Here is a 12,891-nt window from a genome sequence, read left to right as displayed (position 1 = left end):
ACAGTGAAGTCAGAAAGAGAAAGATAAATATCATATTCTAATGCACAAATACAGAATCTAGAAAAATGGTACTGAAGAGTTTACTTACATGGCAGCAATGGAGAAACAGACATAGAGAACAGACTTACAGACATGGGGAGAGGGGACAAAAAGGTGAGATGTATGGAAAGAGTAACATGGAAACTTACATTGCCACATGTAAAATAAACAGCCAACGGGAATTTGCTGTATGGCTAAGGAAACTCAAACAGGGGCTCTATATCAACCTAGAAGGGTGGGATGGGGAGGGAGATGGGAGGGAGGTTCAAAAGGGAGGGGATATATGTATACCTATGGCTGATTCATGTTGAGCTTTGACAGAAAACAACAGAATTCTGTAAAGCAATTATCCTTCAATAAAAAATCATAAAGACCTAGATTTGAGTTCTAGCTTTGCCACTTAACAAATCTGTCACTTTAGTCAAGTCCAAACCTAACATTCAGTTCAGTCGCTTAGTCGTGTCCGACTCTTTGCGACCCCACGAATCGCAGCCCAGCCAGGCCTCCCTGTCCATCACCAACTCCCGGAGTTCACTCAGACTCACATCCATCGAGTCAGTGATGCCATCCAGCCATCTCATCCTTTGTCATCCCCTTCTCCTCCTGCCCCCAATCCCTCCCAGCATCAGAGTCTTTTCCAATGAGTCAACTCTTCGCATGAGATGGCCAAAGGACTGGAGTTTCAGCTTTAGCATCATTCCTTCCAAAGAAATCCCAGGGCTGATTACTCAACTGCAAAATGGGATGATGATAGAACCCAACTTTTCGGGTTGTTGTTAAGCAGCAGAAAAATGAGAGTAAAGAGTTGGCCCAGTGCTTGGTACACATAACTGCGTAAAAGCACTGGCTGTGCAGCCATCAGATGGGTCACTTATGAAGCCTCAGTCTTCTCTTTTGCAAAATGGACATACTAAGAACCACCGTTCAGGGTTATCTTGGGATTAGACACCCAATGGTGGTGGTGGTTTGGTCGCTAAGTCGTGTCTGACTCTTGTTACCCCGTGGACTGTAGCCTGCCAGGCTCCTCCGTCCATGGCATTCTCCAGGCAAGAATACTGGAGTGGGTTACCATTTCCTTCTCCAGGGGATCCACCCGACCCAGGGATTGAACCCATGTCTCCTGCATTGCAGGCAGATTCTTTACCAAGTGAGCTCTGAGGGAAGCCCTAGACACCTAATAGTTAAGCAATACATTGTGTTTATTAATGTTATTTTGACATTCTTATAGCATGCCATCTCCCACCAGGCTCTCTGATCCTACTCTCCTTCAGTAAGTTTTTTGAGAAGGCCTCCTAATTGCCTTATCTACATCAAATTCCCCCATATACTCTACCTCGAGTTGCAGCACTTACACAGCTGCTGTTTTATGTTAATTTGCGTGAAATTTTTGATAAGTTTCCTCTATATTACAGAGAATCTCTCTCACTATCTGTTCTCTCCTGCTTCTGTAGTCATTGAACCCTGATTATGGATAGATACAATATCATCCAGAAAAAGGACCACGTTTCCCAGACTCCCTTGCAGTAAGGTGGGGGCCATGTGACCAAGTTCTGGACAACGGATGTGAGCTGAAGGACAATATTCCACTTCTACGTTACAGTCTGAAAGCTGACAGGCATGCTCACCCTTCCCCCTGTTCCACGGACTAAAATGCAGACATAGGGGTGGTGAGCCCTCTTGGACAATGTAAATAAAGGCGTCTTAGGAACAGCAAAGCAACAAGCCTCATCTCTAATACAGTAGAGTCACATCCAGGTGTTACATGAGAGAGAAATAACTTTCTGTCTTGTTTATGCCATTTTAGTTTTAGGCCTTTATTATGGAAGTAAATCTCTCCTAACTTATTATCCTCCATTACACGATAAACTACAAAAGCAGAAATCATGCCTCTTTGGGCTAACCATTGTATTCTCAATGCTTAGCCACACTGACAACAGGACAGACTGAAAGGATTTTGATAAATTAATAAAGTGGAGTTTTGAACTTTGGAGCTCTACAGAATTAATGTAGTAATTCTGAGGTAATAAAAATATTCATAATTCCCTTCTCTTTTCCAAGTTAAATTTAAAATAAAATTTATAATCTATAAGTTTTAAATCACTATATTGTACACCTGAAACTAACATAATACTGTAACTTAACTCAATTTTTAAAGTTTTTAATTTATTTAAATTGTAAAATCCAGACGTTAAAATAAATGATTATTTGAGTGATGTTACCTATCAACAGTTTTATAAAACACTTTAAGCACCAGAATTCACTCCATTTGGCAGAAGTTGCTTACTGAAATTGTCAGTTAAGTTACTGAATCAAAGACCATTATATATTATCACTAGTTATGATTAGCCAGTTACTTATTAACAATCTGTTGTAACAGTTAATCTAACTTACACCTCCTCACAGAGACTCTAAAGGAAAAGTACTTACTGGATTATAAGCTTATTACAAAGTAACTAATAAATGAAATTAATTTCAATATAATCATTTATAAGATCATATAAGTATAATAATCCTAATAATTTTCTATCAACACGGTAAATGTGTTAAATAAAAATGCTGTATAATTTTAAATTCAGATTTCTACAACTTTTTCCAACTTTTGCTGATGTAAAAGATTAGTGGTTCAAGACTAATTTGTGTAAAAGTGTAAAGAATGAAAAAGAAAAAATACCTACATGATCTTTGCCATACCAATGTTCATTAATCATTATTAAAAATAGGATTTGCACTAGTATTGATTCCTTTAGGGATAAGTTTCTAGTTTCTAATACAATGAAGTACTTCTTTTTTAACAGTATTAAAGTGTCAGTGGAAAAAAGTCTCAATCTTAACTCCTTGTTCGCCAAAGACCACTTCCTTAGGTAGTAGAAGTGTATATCATACATCAGAAGAGAGTCAGTGTTTATCAATTATTTAAAATGTAATTCAGGTTAAAAATTAAACATAACAACTATAATGAAATAAAACATTTAAATTTATTTTTAAGAGTCCAATGGCTACCTTAAGAAAAACATAACTTTTTTGCTGTTTTTTGGGAGGGCTAGGGGAACTTATGTGTACTTTTTTTGCTTCAAAGCCAGGAGAAAGCTAATTTTTTTTTAAACAGCATTTGAATATCTTTTTCAAATAAACATAATAAAACATGTAGACATCGATCATAATCAGCAGATATTCTTAATCAAAAACATTTTAATTTGGATGTATTTCTAACATTATGAGTCATCTACAGTTAACATCTAAAACAAAAAACAGTTACTGTTAATACCTACTCTGAGGACAAACAATAGTTAATATAGTACACCTTAACCAATACAATCTTAAAAGATTTTGTAAATGAACCTAATAGAGCTTAGTTGCACAAGCCCATATTCCTTTTATTACTAACTTCCTAGTTGACATTGCTAAATCAAAAATAAATACTAGAACTACACTTTTCTCTTTGTTAAAAATAATGATATGTTTCTAGACCAGGTTTTGCCAGTAACTAGTTGTTGGACCTGGAACTGGAATTAAGTCTCTCTAGGCTTTAGCTTCCTCATTTATGATGATGTAAGAATAGTTTCCAAAATTTCTGTCAGCTCAAAAATTCTCATGCTATTTTTATCTGAATTTTCTTGAATTTTATCTCAGAACTCAATTTCTACTATAAAAATTACTTCATTTGATATTCAGAATCAACTGTAATGTAAAAGAATATATAAGAAACAGAAAATTCCCAAACTGCCACTTTTCTCGGTTTTTTTTAATTGGATACAGTAATATTATGAAATATACAAACACAAACTGAAACCTCCTCCTTTTCAGAGGTTTACTCTGAGGAGTGCTCATTAAGGAATGAAAGGCAAAAGTACAAGCAACAAGAAAAAGGAGGAGAAACACTGAACCTTTATGTTACATGGGCTGGATTCGTTTAATTCTTTTCAGGACTGAATGACGAAAAGATATACAAGTAGACATAAGGAGAAAAACCTGAGTCTGAAATTTACCTCAATGAGTAATGCAACCATCTTTTTCCCATCAGCTCCTGGATTGGCAAGTTTGTTAAATTCCAAATCAAAATAAAGCTTGCACACAGCATTTTCAGGAATGACTTCATAGCAGTGTAAGAGATTTCTTCTGAATTGAATAATTCAAGATTGTTAGGCTTATATCTCATTCTTTTTAAATCATAGAAGCTGCTCTTGTATCTCAAAATAGCATATTAACTGTGATTTAATGACATACAACTATGACATTGTGAAGACAAGATAAAATGAACAACTGCTGACCCCAAGTTTACGGATCACAGTATCAAGAGTTTCCATCAAACAAGATATAATAATCACATTCTGTAACACTACTTAACGAAAATACAGTCTAACTTCATACTGTTATTTATTCACATGATTTTGATATCAGACATCACTTTTACATTTGCTTTTGATATTACCATGAAGCAAATTTTGTTTGAGAAAAGAACTTTCTCAAACTGGGATCCCGGGATCACATATACTTGGGAGTCCCTGAATTTTTAAAGAAAATTTTTAACTTTCACATTTTCATTAAGAATATTTTAAAAACTGCTTACACACATTCTGAATCATCTGACTTCAAGGAGCTTTCAACGCTCACATCTGCAATTTCATTCTCACTGGTACCAAGAGGAGTACGACTTTAAGAAGGGAAAGGTAAAACAGAAGCAGCAATAAAAACAGTGTGCCCACTCTCCTCTCAGTCTGGCCCCGGCTCTGGCCTCAGACGTTAAGAATGCTCAGGGGAGAAAAAGGTGTGACGTTAGCCAGGGGAAGATATATATACAGATTTCTCTATTTGCAGAGATCTCTACAAATGCCAGAAATGGAAAAAATTGACAGAATTCATGGCTCTGTCCAGGTGATAGAAAACTGAAAGGCATCCATAAATGAAAATTAACTAAAAATAAAGGTGTCATTTGAGTAATTTGAAAAAAGATGTATGACTTTAATATGGGTTATTAAGAACAGATGTTGAATTGATTGATAAACTGCTTAGTGATATCACATGCAAATAAAACATTTATACTAATTTGAACAAAAAAGTGATGGGGGAATCGCGTCATCACGTGGCACAGGAATTCAAACACACACAATTTTTCTCTCCTAGCACCTGCTGAGATTCAGTGTTGCTTATGACAAGGAAACTTCAGAATTCAATTCTACTAGTAAAGGAGTAACTAACTGGTGATTGGGAACTATGAAAGCCCAGGCAGCCTGATTTAACTTCACAAGCATCTCCAGATGAAGGAAATGTAACTTCAACGTGCTGTCTTTTAAAAGCTACTTACCGGGATTTATAATAAAACCAAAGTTGAGTATAGGTTGTTACGAGGTAAATGCGCTGTCCATCACCCACTTTGCATTCCAAAGCAAATACATGAACTTCCTTTATAAAATCAAAACTATCAAAAATTAGTAAAAATGCAAATTCAAAATCAACTATAGCTAGTAAATGTTCATATAGAATTTTACCAAATTGTCAAAAACTGGAACATTTGTATTATTAAAAATAAGAAAATTAATCACTAAATCAATGCCAGTCAAAATCTAGTTGTTTTTACTTCTATTTAGTCACTCAGGTAATACATGTTTAAGGCGCGAACATCCACACTAAAAAGAAAAAAAATAAATATTTTGTAATCATTTGACTTCCTACTGTAATTTTACTAATTTATGTAATTCTTAAAACTACCTGAACACTATTATAAAATTAATAAATTCCCTAGAACATACAAAAAAACATGGGAGCCACTTAAAAAATATATTTGCCTGTTAATCTCAAAAGCTTAAGCAAAGTTTTAAAATGCTTAACTTTAACAAGTTACTAGGGAAAGAAGGTCCTCCTCCTTAAAAACATTTAGCATATTTTTATCGCTCATCAATGAGTGGAATCACAATATATTTCACTTATGCCGGATTTATGCTGGATACATGCCTCTTTTCATTATATTTTTTTATATTCCCAACAGGGCCCAAGAAGCAAACGATGTGCAATACACAGCTGCTTGTTTATTTTTGAGTACCATCCCCTTTGTAAGGCAAGCATGCAGCAAGCACATCTTCCTCCCGCTATCCTAATGTGTTGGGAATTATGAGAAATCCACTCTACTACTCCAAAACACAAAGGGGACAGAAGAGAGAGAGAAACATGGGTGCTCTGGTAGAATGATTTAAGTTCCAGGGCTTATCAATGCTATGACATCTGAGACATTGTCATTTGCCATTGTTCCAATTCAAATCTCTGATCCCTAATTTCATCCTTAAAATCCCACACACCACTCACTCTCTTTGCTGATATTTCTGTGGGTATTATTTTAGTTTTAAACTCATACTATTATTTTTCAGTCCACGAACAGTCATTTTTCCTCTAAGCATAGCTTCATTTCCAAGTCATTACAAAATTTTTAAACTATTTGGCACCAGATATGTCACCCTTTTTCATTATTCATATAAAGTAAATGGTTAATGATTCATAGGGATATTTTTCCTAAATAGTATAAAAAGACTGCAATTAAATTCTTCTGGTAAAATATGTGGCCTGAAATGAAGACAGACAACAGAGTCTTTTTAGAAATCTTAAGTTATAGTAGCCCTAAAGAAAAAGATGAGTACAATTACCTGTTTACAGCTTTTAACAAAATTAAAAGCCTGAGTTTGCCGATGAAACAGTTTCCAAATGGAAGGTGGTTCTTCTGGCTTGGACAACCTCGGTCTGTACACCGAGGACAACGGTTTCCTCTCATAATGGGATGCTCGCTCCTCAATCTGCTTCAGTGTTGCTTCCCATTTTCTCTTCATTGGATCAGGAGTATGGGAAGACTAAATCTGTCCCCTGTAGGACTTCTATCAATTACAACTAAAACAAAACAAACAAGGATGTCAAGTTCCGTCTTTGGCATATATTGTGTCTTGTAAAACTTCAAAATTCATTTCTGCTTGTTTCTCTGTCTGCTTCCACAGCGTGTTTTGCATGAAGTTTCAATGTGAAACAAGGACAGGAGGACTGGCTATCAGAAATCTTTAGATCCTGGCTCTTTCATCTGACAGTGCTACAGTTCTGAACCATTAATGAAGTTCGTGGGCTTCCCTGCTGGCTCAGATGGCAAAGAATCCACCTGCAATGCAGGAGACGTGAAGTTCCCTAAACTGTAATCAGCTGCAAAAAGACAAGTAACATATCTTTAGGTAGTTATCTTGAGGACACGTGCAATATGAAAACGTTTTACAAATTACAATACTTCATGTAAATATGTGGGTTTTTGTGGGGTTTTTTTTGCATCACTATGCATTACTATAACCATTTTGTTACATCAAGTGCCATCTACCTGGCCCAGATGGTGGGTGGCATTCCTGTGCTATTATTTCCTACTGCAGAATTCATTTCTAAGGCACCATTGTACAATTCTTAGCTCCCTTTTCCTTTTTGGCCCACTGTTCTTCTTTTCTCCTCAAACAGCTATTAGTTGGGAGGATAACCAGTGTATGAATGAGAAATTACAATATTGGCTAGTTTTGGTTTGGGATGTATGGTAATCATAAGCATGGTTTTAAAAAAGACACCATGGACTTTAGCCCACCAGGCTCCTCTGTTCATGGAATTCTCCAGGCAAGAATACTGAAGTTGGGAGGCTCCTTCTCCAGGGGATATTCCTGACCCAGGGCTCGAACCCCAGTTTCCTGCATTGCAGGCAGATTCTTTACCATCTGAGCCACCAGGGAAGCCCCAAATCAATCTTCATCTCTGTTAATTTAATAACTGTATTTTCATGATTAGTAAATTGAAATGATTGCATTTTAACCCTTTTATTAATGACATATGTTTTTGTTTGAATACAAAGCTTCCATGTTAGCCATACCAAGGTAAGGGAGTCTGGCAATACTTTCCCGATTTGGGATGGATTATGATTTACTTACAAAGGAAAAAGGATTTTTAGAAGAGGGGAAAAGCTGCCAGTGTAGAGAAAAAAATAGGGACAAATTCTCTGGCATTCCTCCCATCAAGAGCTGCCATCTAAGACCACTCCCGTATAGACTCTGGCCTTGGCCATGTGACTGGTTTTGGCCAAGGTCACATTGACAAATGCGAAGCAAGTAGAGGTTTAATAAGTGATTTTGCATGGGATTTGGCGATCCTGGAGTTCTGCTCTGAGAACCTCACACTATAGCTCAAACCTCACAGAGTTTTTTCCTGGTACCAAGGTATCCCAGCTGTTAGCCAGTACCACTAACTATCAGATATGGGAGTTAAGCCATTTTAAACGATCACCTGAACTCAATGCTTGAGTAAGCCTAAGTGAGTTCAGGTGAGAGATCCAAAGACCTGCCCAAAAAATTGTTTTTAAAGCCAGCAAGCTTTGGCCTAGTTTTTACAAAAAAATAGAAATAACTAATAGTTTCCTTCTTCACTAGTTTCAACTATGTTGTAATTTATGTATGCAGAAAACATATATTAGTTTCTCTTAAGTGACACAGTATCATATACTAAAGCATTTGAGGGCAAAATCCCCATGTTCCTTTGGCAACGCATATCTAGGACTTTATTATGTTGATAAACCTACTCTTGAATGCTAGCAGAAAACTTTACAATGACATAAACTCACGAGCAAATAACATATTTTCTGGAAGGAAAAACAGAATCACCCTAGAAGATTAAGAGAGTGTGGGAATATTAGGACACTGTCAGGGGAAAAAACACATGTTATCCACAGATTTCAAATTTGACTCAGACTAAGAAATTTCATTCTCTGAGTTAGATTCAATCCACATGAAAATTATAAACCAAGAAACAGAAATAAAATTCTATCAACATAAATTTCATAACACATATGCCTAGGAAAGGAATACAATTTCATTGAAGAGATGGGGCAATTTTTAATACAACTGTGTTAATTTTTCAATATAAGTGCTGCTGCTCCTTATTGCTAGATTCTGACTATTATTTTAATCTGCTTCACACATGGATAAAAGTCTCCTCCATTTAGACAGCTAGGAGACCACTAGTCTCCTAGCTGAGAACTGACTTTATGAAACTAACCTTTAATAAAGTCCACCAATTACATAATGAAGAAAATAAACTACAGAATCCAATCAGATGTGAACTGACTAGTATCTAACAAATAACTGGCTAAAAATAACCATGTGGATGTTCACACTTACAGCATCAGGAAAAAATTTTTCTGGTTTTGTAAAAATGTTAGTATGACCACAGAAGTATATATAAAAGTCAAGGTCACAATAGAAAGCCAATTTAACACTTACTAGACTGAGGAAACTGTCCATGTCAACAGAAAAAAAAGAGAGAGAGGAGTTCAAAATACATTATGCCCTCTTGTTCTTTGCACAGTTTTAAAATTGTAACAGCGGGGTCGAAAGACAACTGGAGCTTAGACTATCCAAGCAGCAGGTGTGAACGACAAAAGCAGAGGAAGTGGAAAACAGGAAAGCATCTGGAATTCTGGTTTTGGACCGTCATATTCCTTATCCCTACACCCTGGGAGAATATCACCACTTAGAAGTGCTTTTAACAACTGGTGGGGAAACTATTATTATTGTATATATATAATTAAACATGAAAACCCCTTTTCACATAGGGACCATAAGTATTTTTGTAACAATTTCCAAGCCCCAAAGAAAAATATTTATTGTATTTTAAAATAGCAGGCTTAAGCGCTCTTTTATTTCCTAGATTTGCACAGGCAAGATTGTTTAACCATTTTGGATACCGATTTTATAACTAAAGCTAGTCAGGCTGGAAAAAGGCTGGCTGAGTATTTTTAGAGTAACTGTAGAGAGAGAGAGAGGGCAGTGAGAACAGGGGTGCAGAGATGACTCAGAAGCCAACCTAAGTAGCCTTGGTTTCCCTAGGATTATGGCTAGACTTGCTCATCTGTTGACACTTTACCACCTGGACAGTCGGTACATGCTTCATGGTTACTGGCTTCCATGCTAGTGGTAAAGAATCTGCCTGCATTGCAGGAGATGAGGGTTGGATCCCTGGGTTGGGAAGATACACTGAAGAACAGCATGGCAATGTACTCCTGGAAAATCCATGGACCACAAAGAGTCAGACCTGACTGAGCACACACACACACACACACACCAGAAGAGCTGAAGCCTGCCTCCCAGGGTTCTCTCCAGCCCAGTTCTCCTAGTTTGTCTAATCACAAGTCAATTTCTATTCCCCACTACAACTTCTCCCTCTGTCCTGAGAATAGTTTCAACAGTATTTTGTGTTTTCTGATATGTATGTTCCAGTTCTAATATTTAGTAATGTTCTAATATTTGGCAATGTTTTCTTAATATCATTCCTTTCAGGGCCTCTTGTAATACATTTACACTATTTCTCCCACTGCTAAAGTATTCATAATAGAGTATGTGACTAAAACTTCATTTACAGTAATTCAGTTTATTTCCCAGATGAAATATACTCTTTACATAATTAAGTATACTGATTGACTTTTTCTTTTTCCCCCTTCCTTCAATCATTTTGTCTATGCTTGAACAGAGTAACTCAAATTTAAACTTCCCAAAAGTCTCCTGTAAGGAAGAAAACATTCAGTGGTGCACTGTTTTTTTGGGTTTTTTTTATTCTTTCACCTTTCTACCCTGCTCACAGGATTTCCCAACCAAACAAGCCTAATTCTGCCAGACTAATCACCCTTAAAACCATTTTCAGTAGCCAAGACATGGAAGTAACCTGAATGTCCATCAACAGAGGAATGGATAAAGACATGCAGTATACATATACAATGAAATATTATTCAGCCATAAAAAAGAGTAAAATAATGCCATTTACAGCAACAGGGATGAATCTAGAGATTATCAAACTAAATGAAGTCAGACACAGAAAGACAATATCCTACCGTATCACTCATATGTGGAATCTTAAGTTTAAAAAAAAAAACGATACAAATGAACTTACTTACAAAACAGACAGATATTGCAAACAAGCTTATGGTTCAGTTCAGTCGCTCAGTCGTGTCCGACTCTTTGGGACCCCATGAATCGCAGCACGCCAGGCCTCCTTGTCCATCATCAACTCCCGGAGTTTACTCAAACTCATGTCCATTGAGTTGGTGATGCCATCCAGCCATCTCAAAGGGGAAATGTGGTGGGAGTGGGAGTAATAAATCAGGAGCTTGGGATTAACACATATACACATTACTATATAGATGACAGATAACCAACAAGGACCTTCTGAGTAGCACAGAGAACTCTATTCAATATTCTGTGACAACTTATATGAGAAAAAAAATCTGAAAAAGAATGATATATGCATAACTGAATCACTCTTGCTGTACACCTGAAACTAATCATCACTGTAACTCAACTATACTCCAATAAAAAAAATTTTTAAGACCATTTATGTAACGTTTCCATAATTAATCACTCATTAATGATTCAGAGCATCACAACACACACTCAAGTTTACCTCAGTAAGTCCAAACTCTTCAAAATCTGGCCCTAAACCACTGCCCATTTGATGTCTTACTATTCAGCCTTCTCACCAAATGAACCATAAGGACCACTGCCTGCAAGATCTGGCCCACTCCTGCACATTTCTCTCACCTGGAGTGCCACCCACCTTCCCCCCAAGTCTTTCCCCTGGAGGCCCAGATCAAGTACTGACACCTGGGAGACACCTTTATAAAAAGAAATTTCAAAACTCAGAAGACATTGCCAACTGTTTTCCTCTAAAGTTTCTCTACGTAAATTAGTGTAATTTACACAAAACCCACTCCTACTGCTTTAACTGGAGCATCATTTTGATAAGAAAGTTTAGTACAGGAAGCGACCTGAGCCTCACTATGGGGTGATGGGACTGGTTTAAAAAAGCTAGTACACTAGTTATCTCTTACAAATAACTGTATGCCAACCACTCTTCAGGTTGGGAGTAGGTCCTAGTCTTCAGTTTTATGCAGCAACAAAGCGACTGCCAAACACTGGTCTTTTCTCAATCTGGGAGGCATAAAGGCTTTATTCCTAGGATCTGAGTTGCATAACCCTTACCAAAAGCAAACCAACCTTTTAAAGCCCAGGTGCGAACTGTTATTCCTACAAGGGTTGTTGAAAAGACATTACCACAATGTAAGAGCACATATAAGCACTGTGTATGTAGCCATACACAGAACGAAGTAAACAAAATATCGCCCTGATTTATACAGAAGTAAACCTCGTGGCTCAGATGGTAAAGAATCCGCCTGCAATGAGGGAGACCTGGGTTCGATCCGTGACTCGGAAAGACCCCCTGGAGGAGAGCATGGCAACCCGCTCCAGTATTCCTGCCTGGAGAATCCCGTGGACAGAAAAGCCTGGAGGGCTAGTGGGGGAAGGGGCAGTGAGAATGGGCGGGAAGAGACGGTTTACTCTCCCGGAAGGCCCGCTGGTAATGTCCTGCTCTCTGCCCCGGGGTCCGGCCTCCGTTTACCTCCAAAACCTTCGCGGGGGGCGGAACCCGTGGCTCCTCTGCGGCTGGCTGGACACGAGCTCTACCTCCGGGGCGGGACGGAATCTTCAAACCGAGCGCGGGAACTGGGCCGGAGCAGGAAGTGGGGGAGCGCGCGGGCCTCCAGGGAGGCGGCGTTCTAGAGCAGAACCGGGACCACAACCAAGCGGCAGCCCGGAACCGCTTGCGCAGCGTCGCCGGGACGCGGGAGCTCGCACGATCCGTGAGGGGGCAGAGTTGTCGGGCGGGGCGGGGTCTGTGAGGGGGCGGGGTTCCGGGCTGGGCGGGGCCTTGAGGGGGCGGGGTTCAAGGGCGGGCGGGGCACGGGGAGGGGCGAGTCGGGGTCTGACGGACGCGTCGGGGCTGAACTGAACCCTCAAAGCAGAGGGGCGG

At 38.4% G+C, this 12,891-nt stretch overlaps 1 protein-coding gene across 10 annotated transcripts in view; it reads right to left on the bottom strand.

The window, feature by feature from the left end:
* The window catches only part of PRIMPOL (primase and DNA directed polymerase), a 46,502-nt gene extending 33,753 nt beyond the window's left edge, over positions 1–12,749 (bottom strand). For 4 of the 10 annotated variants that reach the window (XM_059882187.1, XM_059882192.1, XM_059882190.1 and 1 more), the window contains exons 1-5: positions 12,481–12,749; positions 10,979–11,190; positions 6,672–6,909; positions 5,342–5,439; positions 4,026–4,155 (exon numbers count right to left, since the gene is read on the bottom strand). In XM_059882187.1, coding sequence (XP_059738170.1) covers positions 4,026–4,155; positions 5,342–5,439; positions 6,672–6,851 — 408 coding nt within the window. In that variant the 5' untranslated portion in view covers positions 6,852–6,909; positions 10,979–11,190; positions 12,481–12,749. 10 annotated transcript variants of the gene reach the window in all.
* Positions 12,750–12,891: the final 142 nt, after the last annotated feature.

Source organism: Bos taurus, chromosome 27 (genome assembly GCF_002263795.3).
Source record: "Bos taurus isolate L1 Dominette 01449 registration number 42190680 breed Hereford chromosome 27, ARS-UCD2.0, whole genome shotgun sequence".
Taxonomy (NCBI): Eukaryota; Metazoa; Chordata; class Mammalia; order Artiodactyla; family Bovidae; genus Bos; species Bos taurus.
This window is presented reverse-complemented; position numbering and strand designations above follow the sequence as displayed.